At 34.1% G+C, this 19561-nt stretch overlaps 1 protein-coding gene across 1 annotated transcript; it reads right to left on the reverse strand.

Annotated features, from left to right (window-relative positions):
- Positions 1-794: 794 nt before the first annotated feature.
- On the reverse strand, positions 795-4964 carry LOC132170211 (receptor-like protein kinase HSL1). The gene is made up of 2 exons (XM_059581100.1): positions 2186-4964; positions 795-1665 (listed from the first exon to the last, which is right to left on the reverse strand). The coding sequence occupies exons 1-2, from the start codon at positions 4908-4910 to the stop codon at positions 1274-1276; spliced, it is 3117 nt and encodes a 1038-aa protein (XP_059437083.1). The 5' UTR covers positions 4911-4964; the 3' UTR covers positions 795-1273.
- Between the last annotated feature and the right edge of the window lie 14597 nt (positions 4965-19561).

A 19561-nucleotide genomic window follows, 5' to 3' on the forward strand; every position in this document is an offset into this window, starting at 1 on the left:
CAGTTGAGGTTATTAAAATCTAATAACCATCTTAGGTAGTTGCAATTGAGAATTTTAGCCAATAACCACTAACCGCAACCGTTTGTACACATACTTGTGATTTTTCACCTTGTAAATCGTTTCGACTTTCGAGTCCTCAAGGCTCAAGAAAGTGTTTGTTCGTATTTTTTTTATTAGAAAATAATAATAAATAAATAAATAAATTCCATATAAAAAGGCCAAACAAAAAATACCGTAAAAATTGGTGGTCTTCGAAACCAACAGAAATGGGAAGTTGCACTCATACTGGAAATTCAACACTATTCAATGATTATTGTCGTTTTCACAACAATCAACAAGGGGTCTTTAGAGTGAGTTGGCATCGTTTGGTCGAATTTGGAATTCGTGTTTCCTGCCCCATTCTAAAACAAAACAAAAACGACAACCAAGAAGAGCAAAGGATTAGAATTATTTTTCTATTGCCTTTCCCACTTCCCCTAGTCTCCTTCTTCAACGATACCCTACTTGATTCTTACTAACAATTTCATGGCCCAAATTATAATTTACAGATTTAATTAAGGATAACACCTTTATAGCCTTGAATCTTCATTATATTTCAGCCCACTTTTTCAAAAGTCAATTTCTATAGACCGACCGAAATAAATGACAACTTCAATGTAGCTAGGACCAGCTCTAAATTACAAGTGATATGTCCTGGTCATTTTCCGAAATGACATAATTATGTGGACACAATTAGTACAATGATCAGAGCTGCATCAATGGGGAAGTTAGTTCATATTAAAGAGGGTGGTCCATTGAATATCAACCCTACTAACTATATTCTCCATTGATTTATAGCTGTCCACATATGAGTAGTTCTAACCACATAATTTTGATAAGATTCCCTTTATGGAAATCTTCTCATAGGAGAAGTAAAATCTACTCTTATTGGTGCTCCCCCATAATTAAACCCACTGGTTTACATTTTCAAAATCACCTGAGTGATGCCAAAAGAAGCTCACCATCAAGAAACAGTGCAAACATGAAGCTTGGTTGGAGAAACCAATCATGGATAATCACTTTACACTTAAAAAAGAAAAAAGAAAAAAGAAAAAGAAAAATTCCACTTCTTAACAACCCACCTTCTTCTCCTTCTCTTTTACTCGATCTCTAGAAATTTACCTCCAATTGTATAATAATGGTAATTTAGCTTGAGAACCAAGTAAAAGAAAAGATACTTTCCCTTTCAAGGATATATTTCTGCAATGGAGACAAAACTTGAACACTGGTTTTCTTAAGCTACACTTCCATGATCTGAGGCATCTTCGTAGTAGTAAGGGGACAACTTGCCGTCTTTCTTGGCCGTCTTGGACTGGGTCTCCGGCCTGACTTCTTGCAGCAATTTCACCACCCGTCTCATGGCAGGGCGATTGATTGGGAGAGGACTTGTGCAGAGAAGGCCAATGTTGAGGAGCTTGCAGATTTCTTCCTTGTAACATGAATCAAGCTTGGCGTCAATCACATGGTCCACACCTTTCTGATCCAAGGTGGTGCAGACCCACTTCACCAAATCCTTCTCCCCAAACTCCGGGTCAACCGGCAGTCTACCGGTGACCAACTCAAGAATAACCACTCCAAAACTGTAGATGTCGCTCTTCTCGTTCACTCTAAGCGTGTACGCATATTCTGCAATAAGTTTAAGCAAAAGGATTACTTCACTTTGAGCTAAAGAAATTGTTCTGCAAAGAGATAACTAACATGATGCTACGACTATAACATTTCAACTAAAATCACAATTAACATTCAGAAGTAATGGGAAATATTTGCATACAATAGGCGTCGGCATGTTGGGTTCAAGTCGTGTCAAGTATGAGTATAAGACTAAATCCGATCCATTTAATTAAACAAATTAAACCTGTCGACCTGGTAAATTTAGTGTTGAGTTCATCTTGGATTCATCAAAATGTCAGCCTTCATACCAACTAAAGCTATTAGAGTCTCCTTAGATAGAAAGCAGTAGCAGACCAAAACAAAATAGGCAGCTTTAAACAGACTTTATGATCAAATAATGGTTTCCAGAAAGCAGAGAAGTAAATCAGCACATAACAACTAAAAAGCATTCTAATCTAAAATCAAAGCTAACATGAACATGAATATACCAAAAACATGTAACTAACAAAAGAAATTTGATCAAAATTCGTCTAACCTGGTGCAATATACCCACAGGACCCGGCGATAACCGACATGGACTTGGGTCCCTTTCCGGTTGAATCGATAACCTTAGCAAGACCGAAATCCGACACCCGTGCTCCAAACTCACCATCCAACAAAATATTGTTGGATTTAACATCTCTATGAACAATTGCAGGGACGCAATCGTGATGCAGATAAGAAAGCCCCTCTGCTGCATCCAAAGCAATCTTATACCTTGTTGGCCAATCCAACAACCCAGATTTACTGCTGTGCAGCAAATCACCCAGACTACCATTTGGCATGTACTCATAAACCAAAAGCTTGCAGTCCCTGGTGGTGCAGCAGCACCATAGCTTGACGATGTTTTTGTGCCTAATCTTTCCCAAAGTATCAACTTCTGCATCAAACACATTGTCTCGAGCCTGACCTTTCTCAACATCGCCACTCTCGCACTCTTTCTTCACTCCTCCCCAAAGCCTCTTCACCGCAACAACCTCGCCATTGGTTAGCACAACCTTGTAAACCTTCCCGGAAGATCCGCTGCCAATCAAATTATCTTCGTCAAGGCAATCCAAGATCTCATGTTCGCTAAAACCCAGTTTATGAAACGACATCAAAGTCCATTTTGACTTGTCAATTGCTCTCTTCGCTTGCTTGAAGCTCCTGTACTTCATGTAGAACCAAACCATTCCGACAATAAACACTAGGGCGGCAAGTACAAAAATTGTACGGAGCAACCAAATGTAACCCTTGTTCTTAGCTTCACCTTTCCCATCACACAAACCCTCTAAATCCCCGCACAAACCAGGATTACCCAGAAAGCTATTCTCGTACATTTGCTTGGCAAACATCGGTGGGAGCTCACCCGATAGGTGATTGTACGACAAATTGAGCTGATTGAGCTTCAAATTTTGCAACCCAGTGGGGATTTTCCCGGAAAATCGATTATTGGAAAGGTCAAGGTAATTGAGAACAGACAAGCTCCCAATCACCTCCGGTATCTTCCCTGAAAACTCGTTATTCGCTAGATTCAGCTCGTTGAGCTTCTTCCAAGATTTAATCCCGCTTGGAAGCTCGCCAGAAAGCTGATTATTGTGAAGATCGAGATTCCCAAGCTGCTCGAGGTTCACTATACTCTCTGGTAATGACCCACTGAGATTGTTATCGTTGCCCAAAAACCCAACCAGATTTTCCAACCACCCGATCTCTTCCGGTATCGGACCCGAAAAATTGTTCCTTGACACGATTAAAAGCGACAGATTTGATGCTCCGGCAATTGTCTTCGCGATTTGACCCGAAAACGAGTTATCAATGAGTTCAAGCAAATACACATGTGGGAGGCCCCAGAAGCCAGCCGGAACTTCGCCGGAAAACCGGTTGTAACCCACTCTGACCCGGTTCATACTCTGGCACTCACCAAGACTCTCCGGGATTGGACCCGAAAACTGGTTGTATATAACCAGAAGCTCTTCCAGCGCTCCCTTTTCACACAAACTAGCTGGCAGCTCACCGGAAAATTGGTTGTTCGAAATGTCGAGCCATTTCAGAGGCGAGTGTCTGCCGAGATTTCTGGGTAACTCGCCGCTGAGTTGGTTCCGGAACAGTCTGAGCTCATATAACCCCGGCGAGTCGGCAATACTCTCAGGCAAGCTTCCCTCGAACCGGTTCTCGTAAAGGTTGAGGCTTTCGAGTGGCAACCGACACAACTCGTCCGGAATCGGCCCGGTCAGGTCGTTCATCGACGCGTCGATCAGTCGCAATGCCGTCAAATTGGACATTCCCGGAGGAAAACCGCCGGACAAAGAGTTGTTGTAGAGCTCAATCTGGACGACGCTGGTCAACCCGGTGAGCGACCTCGGAATCGAACCGTGCAACTCGTTCACCGCCAGGTCCAAATCCTTGAGCTTCTTAAGCCGACCCAGCGAGTCAGGAATCTCCCCCACCAAGTTACAGTCTGTGAGCCACAGCACCTCGAGATTCGTCAAGTTTCCGAGCTCCGGCGGAATCCCACCCGGAAAAAACGGATTGTAAGACAGGTTAAGCATCTTGAGGGTGGAAATGTTTCCTAGAAATGCCGGAATTGTCCCGTCCAAGAGATTGTAAACCAGTGAGAGAACCTCAAGTTTCTGAAACCGGCCAAATGTATCAGGGATAGCTCCGGAGAAATTGTTGCCCGTCAAGTCTAGGTAGACGAGATTGGGGAGGTCGGCTAGGGTGCGGGGGAGCGCACCGGTGAGGAGGTTCTGGGCGAGGTCGAGGTGCTGGAGATTGCTACACGTGGAGAGGTCCGAAGGGATGGTGGAGTTAATGGAGTTGTTGAAAAAGGAAATGGAAGTGAGGTTGGGGAGGCGGCAGAGGAGGGAAGGGAAAGGGCCGGCAAGGTTGGTGTTGGAGAGGTCGAGGGAAGAGACGGAGTTGGAGCCAGCGTCGCAGGTGACGCCAGGCCATTTGCAGGGCGTGTCATCGCGCTCATTCCAGGCGGAGAGCACGGCGTTAGGGTCGTCGAGGGAGTGCTTGAGGCTTTGGAGGTAGAGGCCCTCCTGGTTGAGAGAGAGGGTGGCGGGCGGAACAGAGAGGAGGAAGAGGAGGAAGAGGAAGAGCATCGTTGTTGTTGTTGTTGTTGGGTGTGGTGAGGAAGTGGGTTTTACGAAGAGGTTTGGAGTGAATATATGTGGAAGAGACAGAGAGACACGAGAATGAGAGTATTCGAGTATGGTGTTGGAGTGTAGGAGAAACATGGAGAGACACAGCAGGGAGATTATTAGAGAAACAGGGCAGTAGGCGTGAGTGTTAAAAAGAGTGTGTTAGGATGAGGGCGGTTCACTATCTATTCATGATCTGTCTTTTTCTTCTTTTTCCTTTTCTTTTTTCTTCTAAAAAAATATGATCCTTTTAATTATATGGAATTGTTATAATTTATTCATATAATCTTATACCAATGAATTGACCCAAATTTACATTCAAATCCAATACACGACATTTATAATGGACAATTATTAACACGAATCACGAACCCGACGTATTACCCAACATAAAATTAGTATGATATTATTGAAGTGTATTCATTTAATTAAAGAAATTGAATTATAAACTTATAATTGATTTATATAATCTTATAATCATATATTTAAAAGACCCGAACTTGAGGCACGAAACGATTTGCCATCCCTAATCTTGAGTAAACTTGATATAGTTTATTTTGTTGTAAAACCTTTTTTTTTTTTTTTATCAAATATAATTTCTTACTACTTAATTGACAACTTGAAAATAAGCCTAAAAACAATATAAATAACAAATTCCATTCACAACAAAAATTTAAATATATTATAGTTAGAGCATCAACCCAATTATATATATATATATATATATATATATATAAGAAAAAAAAGGCACAATCAAATTCAATCATCTAGATAAATATAAATTATATAATGTAAAAGTAGCAGCATCCATTAGTTAAATGTCTTTTAAACTATAAATTCCCAATTTCTATAAACATAATTTTTGTGAAGAAATTCTCTAACCAAAACCTTTGAAGATTAACAATTCTGTTTTTTGTTGGGTCATAAATGCAATTAAAATATTCTTAATGACCAACTAATAATCACAGGCATATACAACATAGTCTCATCAAAACCTTCCATATTTATCTCTTCTTCATTAAAGTTACTTATAACAAGCTGATATTAGTAGGTTAGTAAAGCATAGGGTCTTTTATAATAGAGAAATGTTACCGTTGCTCTTTATATTATTATAGTATTTTTTTATTCTTACATGAATATTGTTTTTAAAATGAAAAACAAAAACAAAAAAAACTTATTCTATTAATCCCTCAAAAAATAAAAAATAAATAAATAATATTTATATAGGACCATGAAAACACCAAGAAGAACCGCAACATTTCTAATTATAATGCGTGGAATTTTGATTTTCTTTTAGCAAAAGATATCACTTTGTAAAAATATATTGTAAATAATTTTCTAAGTTGATTATGAAATTGTTTGATAATACTTTTTCTTTTATCTCTTTTTTTTTTTCAAAATAAAAAATATTATTAAATCACATCTAAACATTTTTAAATAAAAAACAGAAAGCATCTTCTAAAAAATACTAACAAACAAAGAATGAGTGAGAAAAAAATTATTAAAAAATCCACATAATTCTCATAAAATGATAAAATATATAAAAAACCAAATATTCAAATCATAGACTTGAAAAGCCTAATTTCTTGGGATTTGTAACATTTTGATTGTTAAGAGCTCATTGTCAAGTAAAATAGCAAACAATTATTTAATGATTTAAGTTAAATTTTAATATGCTCTATTTTTATGAATGGAAGAAAAAAATAATAATTATAAAAAAATACTGCAATATATATACTATTAAATTAAATTTAAATAATAAAATCCCTTAATTTCACCTGAAATTAAGACGGGAGGTCAAGAGGTCCAACAAGTCGGCCGCATCATGGTGGTCATAATGGAGCTCGGACCACGAGGAAGAGTGGATCCTGTGGTTTGGATTCCTCCGGAGAAATTTATTACTTCGTGTAACCGAGTTTGGGATTATTATTATTAAATTTTAATTTATTGATAATTTTAAAAATTATATCTTAATTGAAGAGACACATGAAGAACATTAAAAGAATACCTAACATTTTCATACATATATATAGATGTGAAAATTGATAACATTTTTTTTTGCCCAACATAAGTTTAACTTTGCTAGGTGTTCTTCTGTTGTTATTTCAACTGTGATGTATTTTTTAAAATTATCGTTAAATTTGAGATTATCATTATTGACTTTTAATCTATTGGTGATTTTAAAAGTTATATCTCAGTTGGAAGGACACCTATAAAACACTAAAAAAATACATAACATTTATATATATATATATATATATATATGAAAAATGCTAAAGGCTCAATTTTTTTGCCTAACATAAGTTTAACTTTTACTTTATTTTTATATTTTAAAAAAATAAAATAAAAAATAGAAAAAAATGTCTAAGCAACCCTATCTATTTTTTGTCTTTCTTTTATTTGGTATTTAAAAAAAATGAAAAAATGATATTTTTCTTCATAATAATGACATTTTCTTTAAAAAAAATGACATTATTATGAAGAAAAATAAAATTTTTTATTTTAAAAAAAATGCCAAATAAAAGAAAGATAAAAAAATAAATAAAGTTGCTTTGGACATTGTTCCCATTTTTTATTTTATTTTGTTTAAATAAAAAATAAGATAAAAATTAAACTTATATTGGACAAGAAAGTTGAGTTTGTATCATGGCTCTGTATATACTACATTACATAATCACGTTTATGGGAAAACAGCAGAGGGTGAAAAGCGTGGCTAGCCGTCTGCGCTGGCCACAGCGGTCACGCGTGAGCCTTTAGCGTGCCAAGACGTATTTGTGTTGTCTGACGGTTATTATTATTAGCGGACCCTTGCGAGAAAATGCGGAATGGTCAACAACTGGAGTGATTGAGTCAAAGCTGAAAACAGTGTCGTTTCCGATAAGGTTGTTTTCGTGCAAGCTGAAACATGATGCAGCAGCCACCAAGCTTGAACCATACACCTAAGCATCATGCAAACAATTAATTGAATGAGGAACAAAAATGTTATAAATGTTATTGAAGATGTAAATACCATGGGTCTCAACTTTTTTCTTTTAGGAAATTTTTATGGTCGGCCTAAATTATAAATCATTCAATGTGATATAAATAATAATTGATAGGTCATCAAGGTATGCCAAACTAACAGTTTACTATTTAAAATTAATTTTCGTTAAGTAAATTAACAAAATCTGTCACTTTGTCACCTCATACAAACTAAAAACACGACACGTGTTATTATTAATTTATAACTTTTAAAAATGACAATTAGGATTTTTTACATTATTTGATGATACTAGCATGTCAGCCCTTACTTCACATTATACTGTTACACGAAATTAACCTAATATCTTCTATCTCCAAAATTTTACTACGTGCGTAATCCTTCATTATCTTCATTTTTTTCAGCCACTTCACAAAATACGATCGTTAAATTCTTGTAAAATGCTCATAAATCGCAGCCAGGAAGATGAAAATGATGAAGAATTACACACAGAGTAAAATGTTTGGGATAAAAGAAATTATGTTAATTTACTGTAATAGTATGATATGATAAAGTAATGGATTCTGTTAAGTTACTTAACGAAAATTAATTTTAGGAAGTCAACTTTTATTTTAGCTAACATTGAGGACTTATAAATTATTTTTTATACCATATAAAATGATTTGTAATTTAGGCTAACTATATTGACCTATAAATTATTTATTATATCACAAAGAGTGATTTGTAATTTAGGTTAATTACATGAATTAATTTTACAATTATCTTTTTTTTTTTTTATAAAAAACAAGTATTAAAATTACGCGTAACTTATTTATTGGTATATATATTATTATTTTAATTAATTATTTTAATTATATTTCTATTTTTTTTTTTTAAAGATTTGACGTATTTCTCTATTGAAAAACCCACCTAATCGTTATATTATGTAAAGAATTTATTTAATTATTATTTTATACTCGAAAGTAATATATTCTGAATTTAAAATATAATGGAGACAAAACAAATTAAAAAAAAAAAAACATATTATCGAAATTGTACCAAAAAGCAACTCTGAAAATCAACCGTGCATTTAACACAGTGGGACTCGAGAGTAAAGCGTTGGATGCGTCTAGGCTTTGGTCTTGTCTCGCGTCCCACGATGGGATGGGACTAGAGATAGGCCTCGACGCCTCGTATCCACCATCGGATAAAATCGACGCCCGAGAATCGCTGCCCAGACATGTAAGTGTAAACCAGCTGAATCGTAACTTTGTCCAAACTTTTGGGAACCTCAGTACTTTGGAACTGTTTACACGACATTACAAGACGGAGGAGGCAACCTTTTACATTTAGATTTACAAGGTTTTTTTTTTTTTTTTTTTTTTTGGTCGTTGTAGAATTTGCAGGGTGAATCTAACCGTTCGTTTGAAAAGTGTGTTTTTGTAAAAATAACTTTCTTTTTTAAAAATTAGTGTTAATAACTTTTTTTTTTTTTTTTTTGGTATTTGGGTTTGGAAATTTTTTAATTTTTTTCGCTGAATTTTAAAATATGATAAAATTAATATCTCAAATTTTAGAAAAAACTGAATCACCACCTCTAATTTTAAATTTTTTTATGAAGATGAGAGTTTGATCTTAGAGATGGCTGAACCACCCTAAGGCCGGTATGGGGTGGCCAAACCACTCTCTCAAGGGCCAAAAAGGTAGCCGAAATCACCCCAATCACGCCCGACCGGCCTTGGAAAGTAAAAAAAATAATTTAAAGAACTTGGTCTATTAATATTGATAAGGATTTGAATTAGGCCAATTGATTTAAGAGGAAATTAATTAATTGATTTAGGCGGCAAAGTAATTTGCACAAAGTTCTATAAAAATTATATTTCTGCAGGTGAGAGGGAAGTGCGAAGGCCACAGGAAGTTGCAGAGAGAGAGAGACAGAGAGAGAGAGAGAGAGAGAGAGATGTGTACATTTTTGCAGAGGGCGTATAATAAGACTACTGCAAATACAGATTTGGATTTACAAAGAAAATGGCAAAAGATCTTGTGCATGCTTGCCCGAGAAAGTCAAATAAGAGCAGTAAAAGCTGTCGCGTTGGCCCAACATTTTCCTTTTCTCGACAATTTCTCGATGATTACGAACTCTCATCACTAAACCTCTCGGGTTTCTACATTTACTTCCACATTTAATTCTATTTTAACCCGAAAATGGTTGGGTTTTAGAGAACATTTCCTGTCAGTAATTAAAAAATAAAAAAATAAATTACAAGTTATTTTAAATTAAAAGATTAAATTACAATAAAGAGAGGGAAAGTGTCCTGCTCTGCCATAGAATCGTAATAACGCCTATACATGAACAGTTATAAATGTGGATCGTATTGTTGTTGAGAGTTCAATTGGGTTGCACCAACTAAATCTGAGTGCACTTTAATTAGAATACAATTATTTATAGTTGAATTTTCAAATAGAGATAGGTGAAAGAAATTTAAAGAGAATACAGGACACCCAGTATGCGGTGGCAAAGTCTGGTCGGGTGCATTTAGAACAAACAATATATACTTATGCAAAGTATAAATCAGTCCAAAAAGAGTTGATGTCTCCTTAATTTATACTTACAACTCGATAACATTCAGAAAAGCATTCAAAATTAATTCAGTCTCTAATCTTTGTCCTTTGTATAATGTTTTTTTTAAAACAAATTAGTAAATTTGTTACATCGTACCTCTTTCGATCAAGCTAATGTATTTTCATTATTAATTACTATAATTTTAGTTTGTTTGATAATGCTTTTTAGTCAATGATTTTTGCCTTTCGATTGTGATGAGAAAATTATTTTTGAGTGTTTTGCGAGTATTTTGTGTGTTGAGTTGTTTGTTAATACTTTTATTTTTTTAACCTAAAGAGTGTTACCAAACGAACTCCTAAAGTTTGTGTTTGTGTCACTTGCACAAGCACATTAAAACACTTGTGAGTACATAGGGGTGGTAATTTATATTCATGTGTCAGATTCGGACCGTTAATTTACTGATTATATAAAAAATTGTCAATCTTATTGGCAGTGTTTGCCAATGGCCTGGGCTGGTACTGTATCAGGCCCTTCCTCAATCCCAAAAAAAAAATCATTTCCCCTCAAAATTAATCCCAACATTCTTACTTTTTATACCACATTAATCATTTATTATTATTATTATTCAAATAAAAAATTCACTATAAAACAAATTTTTTACATTTTTTCATATAAAATATATTTTTTTACTTTTCTCCACAAAACCTTTTCACTAAAACCAATCAAACACATATTCTTAAAAAAAAGTACTACAGTACCAGCCTTAGTATAGTATCAACCCATGCCATTGACAAACACTGTCATTATACCTGGTAAGAAACAAGTTGTTCCCTTCCATAATAAGGATGGAATGAAAATTAAGTTCATGCATTTCAAGAGCTAGGAATATTTAGAGTTTTTTTTTTTTTTTTTTGGGTAAAGTAATTTGATTAGAATGAGTGGAATAGATGAGACCCATTAGATGCAACTCCCGAAAGCTTTTGTTAAAGGACAAAGTTTTCCTCCAAACTAGTTTGGAGGAAATTCCTCCAACCTTGTCTCTAAACTTGACATGTGTCCTCAAACATGTGCTTCTCACATGTTTTTTTTAATACCCTAATTTCTACAAACTATAGTTAACTCCACCGTCAGTTTCTCTCTCTCACGTTCTCTCTCTCTCTCTCCTTCCCCTCCCACACGAGACCAAGCTGTCTTTCCAACCAAAAAAATCTCTTCATTGAAACTTTGCCAAGAGGTTTTTTTTTAAAAAAAAGAAAAGATTTTTAAGAGGGGCGATTGGGTTTTTCTTAAATTTTCAAAACCATCTATTTAACAAATAAAGATTATTCTTCAATCTGAGCATGGTAAAAAAAATTTATGAAATTTCCAGAAAAGTTTCAATCTTTGATGATCCCTTCAATCTGAGCATTTTTTGTTATCTTTTCCGACTAAAAAAAGAGAAAGTACAATTGTTATTTTTTGTTAAATTTTTAAGAAAACCCAATCAACCCTCTTAAAAATCTTTTCTTTTTTTAAAAAAACACTCTTCCGTAAAGACGGAGAGATTTTTTGGGTTGGAAAGACAGCTTGGTCTCGTGTGGGAGGGGAAGGAGAGAGAGAGAGAGAGAACGTGAGAGAGAGAGAGAAACTAACGGTGGAGTTAACTATAGTTTGTGAAAATTAGGGTATTAAAAAAAACATGTGAGAAGCACATGTTTAAGGACATATGTCAATTTTAGAGACTAGGTTGGAGGAATTTCCTCCAACCTAGTTTGGAGGAAAACTTTGTCCTTTGTTAAATATCTATAAAAATGAAAAAAAAAAAAAAAAAAAAAAATTGGACAGAAAATGACTCACATGTGCACTTAGAAAGTTAATTTAAGAGTCAAGGGTCTACGATTAAAATGTATCACGCTTTTAAAAGTATGAATTCCAGTGGAACCTACCACGGATTCCGTTCGGACTTATGGAGATTTTGTTTGAATATGCAGTGAGTGTACGTACGTTGATCATTTGTTTTTGTGTATTGATGGACGACCACCAACTCCTCCACTAATCTGTGCACCTTAAAAGCCAGTTTTATGAATCCCAACAAATATTTTTAAGGGGTTTCAAGTCCATGTAGAATCATTTCTGATTGCCATTGATGAACACGATCCACCACCATGTCTTTACTGCATCATTGTTGCAGTAGAAATTAATTAAGGTAATTAATTCGAAAAAGTTAATGCCGTTTGACGAAGTCAGACGCAAACCCAAACATTATCATGCATGCACAACAACGTAACCTTCAATGTAAGCGTTAATTAATTGTATGGTCGGAAATAATTAAAGATGCTTTACAATAATTATTATTAAGTGTCCGGATGTACCTATGAAACTTAACTCTGAATGACTTTGCATCTTTGATTTTGGCTACGTTAATATGCCACCTAACAAGTATAAAACTGTCCATCTACCACCATTTAATTTTGATATCAAACCCATTAACTCTCATGCATTCATTTAGAACCAAAACTCTTTATGGTGTGGTACTGTGTGGTGTCAACGGGAATAAGATTCTCTCTCCGTTTTAAATGAATTGGTAGAGAATTCATTTTATATGAGGATTTAAATTAGTGTACCAAGAGGTAGCTCAATCGGCTGGGACCACGCCTAATGAAGCGGAGGTTAGTAGTTCGAATCCTCATCCTCTCTTGTGCAGACATGTTAAAAAAAAAAAAAAATTATTGTATACAATGTCTACCTGATGTAGTTAATATTGACATGTCTTTTAAAAAGTTTATATAATGAGATATTATGTACACCGTTGGATTTGAATCTCTTCAACTTTTTTAAATTATGAGATTCTCAAATTTTAAAATTTGAGTCATCTATTACATCTAACGGTGTAAATAAATGCAGAGTTTGATGTGTTATCGAGGCAAGCAATTTTAGTTTTCAACATGCCAAACTCACTTGGCTCAGTAACATACAAAACTCTGCATTTGTTTAGAATGTTAGATATAATAGAGGACTCAGATTTTAAAATATAAGAATCTCATATTTTAGAAAATATGAGAGGATCTCATATTAGAGTACTAGTAGCACCTTTCTTAAATTCTATTTATTTTCCTAAAGGATACAAATTTCCTTCAACATATTCTAATAAGTGACAAGTGTTATTTAACATGTAGGAGTTTCTTAAAAACAAATGTTTAGGTTCTTAGAATAGTAGAATAATAATAAATAACTATTAAGAATATTAAAAAAAAAAAACACATGTGAGATGACACTGCACTTATTAGAATAGGTTAGAGAAAATTTCTGTCATATCCTAAATATAGGAAAAACTCCTAAAAAAAAAACACGGAATAGACTTCCTTGATATTTCCTAAATTATATAACGTAATGTATTAAAGCTCATTATGAATGAATGAATGATAATTATTCTAAGTGATACAAAATTATTGAGTTGAGATTTCTCTTCTTGAAGTGTGATGAGACTCTACCTAATTTTATTATTGGCCAATGATAATAATATATATAGAGATAAATATAATAAAAGAAAATCTGTATCATAAAACGGAGTATCTCCAATTTAATTTAAATGAAGATTTAAGATCCTCCATTATTCTGGTTTTGCATCTGGTAATTGATAAAGCGGGTCCACATTTGGATTTTGTGTTTAAGGTACAGATAAGAGCAATCGAACGGTCCACACAAGTTGTTGCTCCAACATAAAGATAGTATTAAGTATTCAGACATCGTATGGCCCACAAAAGGGTCCACCACCACCAGTACCACAAAATACAATTGGCAATCATACCGAATGTTTTTCATGAATGAAATTAGATCGAGCGATCCAGAATTCACCATCACAAAATGAGTAAAGTCAAATTCTTTTCCACATAAATGAGTCCCCTGTGCAGAAGTAATCACCAGTACTGGTGTTTTAGCCTGAGGAATTTTAACAGGAGAAATTAGGTGGGACTGTTGAGCATGATGGGCATGTCACCCGCGTGAAAACAGGACTCTCAAGTGCGCAAAACGGCGTAACCAGACCAACCTGTTAGTTGTTACTCTACTTACATGCATATATGCCGGCGATTTGGGCTTCCCTCTCTATAACATGGACAACCTCTGCCTGGGAGTGAGTGCGAGCGTTGATGATGTTGCTCGCTTGTAGCTTGTCACTTTTGTTCAGCAGAAGCTAGCATAGGGTACAATATTACTATTATTATTATTATTGTTGGTTGTGTTTTTTTTTTTTTTTTTTTTAACGTGCATGTACCAAGAAGTTAACGAAGATTGCATGCATATTCACGAGTTTAAATCAAATTTACTGTGGTTTAATTGTATAGAATATGTTAGAGCAATATTGCTATATATCAGGCCATTAACCCACCATTATTTCATCATATATAATGACACTCACACTACAACCCTATGATCCTATCATATCATAACAATGAAATAAGTCATGAGAGTGGGATGAACATAGCATTAATCATATTATATTGAACTCAATCCAATGGGATCCACAACAATTCACCTGCTCGGGTCAGTAGTCGGATAATCCAAAATTTATTTGAATAGATTAGTCTTATATGAATTCTCCAACAATAACTATCCAAATTACTAAGAATTTAGACCGCTAATTCTTGTGAATCCCATGTCCCAATCCAACTAGATGCCTACATAGATGCTTGTTGTCTGTTGATGTGTACATATATAATAAAAAAATTAGAAGAAGGGAAAAAAATCTAAAAATGTCCAGTTATAAACCCCACAACTCCATATATAAAACAAGAATCAATTATGTAACTCATCTGATCAAAGCTACGTGAGAAAAAAAAAAAAAAAAATAGGCTGACTCGATTTCAAAGTTTTACCAACAACTTCTTACCTAATTAGAAAATACAAGGATTTTTTTTAAAGAAAAAGAGGATGAAAAGTTTTAACTGAAAGTCTTATTTGCTAAAATATTAATTAAATAATTAAATTCATCATTGATTACTTTAAATTTTTGAAATAACTTGTGGTTTAATATGATATTAGAGAAAAGATTTTGAGTTCCATCATTGGCTCTACAATTTATTCCTCATTTTAGTTAAACATCACACATAGTAGGTCTCACTTATTAAGGAGAATTAATGTTTTAATATTAACTATATATGTAATCAAGAAAAAACTTTGACATGTAGACGTAAGTCATAGACCGAACCACCTTAATTTTGTGTTTCTCTTCCGTGTTCTCATCTCTTCCCTCAATTATAAGTTTATAGCTTGCACCAAATTGTAGATTTTTTCACTTGGTCTCAACTTGTATCACATGGACTTTTCAAACAAGATATGTTCAAATTTTTTTTGCCGCACTATTCTCCAATAATGAACTTTAATATTATCCCTCAACAATATCATTGTTGTCACAATCACTTAATTTCTAAATAAACTAGCACCACGATTATATATCTTGAAGAAGCTTCGATGGGCTCCCTGCTGAAGTTAAAATTCATACATGATAAATTTCGCAAGATGCTACCTAGCCTACCTCATATCAATATGAACATTACCTGTGAATAAAAAAGCAACGCCAATCATTATTTCAACAATAATAAATATTACAAAAACAAAAACAGATCATGTGTAAAGAAGGTAGAAAGAACACTAATAGGGCTAATCAATCACCAATCGAAACTTTGACAGCCAACTAACACATTTGACTTAGAGATTGTAAGTAGAAAAAAGAGACATATTAATGTAAATTTGCGGAGGCCTTTTGTCCTTTTCTTTTTTTAACGTCTCTTTTATTTGTCGGGGCACGTGAAATATTTAATTGAAACGGGTGAATCAATGAATGAAGATGGAGTAAATTTAATCATTCAATTTAACGCTTAGTAAAAATAATAATGAGAAGTTTATTGTCCAAAACGATTATCGTTTGTTTAGGAAGACTAGGTTGCCTCGAAATGTAATACCCATAATCCATTATCTTTCACTATGTCCATTGCGCCCTTGAGAAATCGAGCACCTAACAATTATTCACACAATATTAAAGACAGATGCATGCATGGTTTCATGTGATTTATTCAAGATGCTTAAGTTGTCATGATTCCAAAAGAATGGTCCTTGTATGTCGTTTCAGAAGGGTGGAATGGAAGCCTCTTGTTCAACGGCTATCAATATTTGAGAAACAGGAAAGGAGAAAGTGATAGATTGAAAATGATTTTGTGGGAGTCAGTTTGCCAACAAAAGATTTAAAGAACAATAGGAACATTAATGATACAAGAAATTAAACTCAGGGTTTTTTTTTTTTTTTTCCTTTTCTTTTCTCTATCCAATATATATAAAGGGTGTTGGGGAGATAAAGCAGTTATGGAGTTTTTATCCGAGTATATTAATATACATATTTGAACAAAAGAGAAGGAGAAAGGAGAAATACAAACAAAAATCAATGTTATGAAACCTAAAACTATTGAAAATTGGTCAAATAAATTATCCGAATATTGGGAGAACCATGACCACCACATATGACACTTTGCAGAGACAATAAATTTTATTAAAAACTCATGTGCATCTCACATGTTATTAAAAAAAGAAACACATGTCATTTTTATAGACTAGGTTGAAGGAAATTCCTCTAACTCAATTTGAATGAAAACTTTGTCTGACAAGGTTCTAGAAACAGAATAACCTACACAACAAGGAAAGTATTAAAGTAATGGTTAAGTGATTAAATTTATCTCTTCCTATCGGCTTAAGTTGTTAGGATAAATAGTAATTTAACATGGTATCAGAGTCAAAGGTCATGGGATCAAACATTGACTCTATCAAATCACCTTCTATTTAAATTAAATATTCTACGTATTGGACCTTAGCTATTAAAATGGAGTTTGAGCCCACGTAAGGAGGAGTGTTAAAGTAATGGTTAAGTGATTAAATTTACCTCTTCCTATTAGCTTAAGTTGTTGAAATAAATGGTAATTTAACATAAAGTAGCACTGAAAAAAGGTTGAATCAGAACCGTAGAAGCTTCGCCTTGATGTCCGGTGAACCTCATTACTTTGCAATGCACAATGCTAAACAAATCTTCAGTGCTTGTATCTAATTGCCCGGACCGGACGGCATAAAGGAGGAAAGAAGTCCTTTTGGATTTAATACAATTTCCTCTAAACGGCATCCTAACATCTTTTCCTAGCTAGTCTAATTGTTGTAACCCGTGGTCCAACCGAAGAAGACCAATCTGAATGCCCTCCAAGTCAATGATGATCCATATTTCAGGTTAAAAGATGAAGGCAGTAGTCCACCAACAAAGACCACAATTATGTACTTTTTTTTTTTTTAATTAAGTGGTGAAATTATCTTTGCTTACACTTAAAAAAACACATTAGTGCAAGAACTTTTTCTTACTCTATAGCAGCCCACGACTCTATAAAGATTAGGGGCTATTTTATGGAACCCACGTAGATCTGTGGGGGCCATAACCAAGCTGCTTTTTCAAACTTTGAGGCTATTTTATGGCCCTGATTCATTATACAAACGTTGATAAAGATGAAAAGGGTTGCAGAGGTAATGGTGCTTCCAACCTGTTTGAATCTATTCCTGAACCATAATCATAATTGTCCGAGTATGCTTCAACTCTACCTTTCTCCCATGCCACCATCTCCCCACTTTTTCTCTAACCCTTTTTTTTTTTTTTTGAGTGTGTGTAAAAGAAACTTTGCAACTGTTGGGGGGAATTTTTTCCCAACTGGGATATTGCTTTCTCTTCTTTTTTCACAAGATCCCTCCTCTCTTTTCTGCTGTTGTGAATGATTAGTGGTGGTAGTCTGGTAGGCTTGGAAAGATCACAAAAGATATTTGTTTTTTATGTACTTCATTAAGAAAGTGTTTAGAGCTCATGTTTTTTTTTTAAAAAAATGTAATCATTGGGAAAGAGATCGAACTATTTCCACACATCTAATTATTGGTTTCTCGTTTCTCTATCTTACATTGTAATTAAAAATAAAGACAACATTAATAAGTACAAAAACATGGGTAGGATTTTTATTTTTATTTTATTTTATTTTATTTTTTTTAAGTTTGAAAAAGCATAGAAGTGAAAACATGTTTTGTATTGTGATGTATGTGGCACATTCACATATACCTTCTTTCTTTTTCTTTTTTTTCTTTTCATTTAAAAACAAAAAACGAAAAAAAGAAAGAAAAAAAGAATGCCGAGTAGCATTTAACTTATCTTATGTGGATCTAAGAAAAACACTAGTTACATTTGCACTATCACTCCAAGAACACTAATTAATTTAGAGGTTTTCCAAAATCACTTATAAAGCTCGATCAGTTTCACTTAATAAATAAGCAATATGAAACTTAAAACTCATGAATGTTTATAAACTACCTACTTTAATATATATGGAATTTCAAATGAAATTGAGATAAGTCATTTAGGCAAAAAGGTGTAAAAATTAGGATAAAATTGTCCTAATCTTTTAAAATTAGAACAATTTTGTCTCATCCTTTTGCCTCACGGGTTCCTTTCCATTTCATTTGAAATAAAGAAGACCCGTTTCAATTCTTTTTATATGGATTATTCGTCTTTTTAATATGACACTGAAGTATTATACATTTCCTATTTTTTACTTATATTTCGTAAAAGAAATACTAGTATGCTAAAAAAAATTATAAAAAAATGTCAGAAAGAGCCAAATTCCTCACGAAAAAAAATGGTTGATTGATATTTGATAGCTACTCTTACAATGGATTTCGTTGCTTTTGGTCTTACTCGATCGTTCTGCCGAACTTATCCTCTCCAGTCTCCATCGAATCACGGATGGTGGCATTTGGGTGGCAATGGCACGAATCTGATGGGTAGAAAACAAGCCACATTCTAGACCTGGGTCCCAAGCTTCTGAGACCCTAGAACCATAAAGTAATTAAAGAAGAGACAAAATAATAGTAACAGTGATAATATAAAAAGAGACAATTTCCATAAAATTCATTCAATAAGACTCTAGCTAGATAGCTCAGGAAAAGAGACAATGCCTCAGATATGTATAGTAGCCAGTAGGGTGTGGAGTCTGCATCAGAACTCAGTGGTGATGTTACTCAGGTACAGACCCTAAACTAGGAACTCTTGTGATGCATTTGCATGTATCCTTTGTCGGAGCCAGAAACACGTGAAATTTTAGAATCACATTATTTTCATGGAAATGAAATGATGGATTGATAAAAAGAAAATTAAAAATTAAGAGTTGTCCGGTCCGTGGC

Source organism: Corylus avellana, chromosome ca2, assembly GCF_901000735.1.
Source record: "Corylus avellana chromosome ca2, CavTom2PMs-1.0".
Lineage (NCBI taxonomy): Eukaryota > Viridiplantae > Streptophyta > Magnoliopsida > Fagales > Betulaceae > Corylus > Corylus avellana.

Excerpts from the sequence above, each read along its gene's own strand:
- LOC132170211 (XM_059581100.1), bottom strand. The coding sequence starts at position 4,910 with ATGTTTCTCCTACACTCCAACACCATACTCGAATACTCTCATTCTCGT. Across the intron at positions 1,666-2,185 it reads CTGTGGGTATATTGCACCAG|AATATGCGTACACGCTTAGA; the intron begins GTTAGACGAATT and ends AACTTATTGCAG.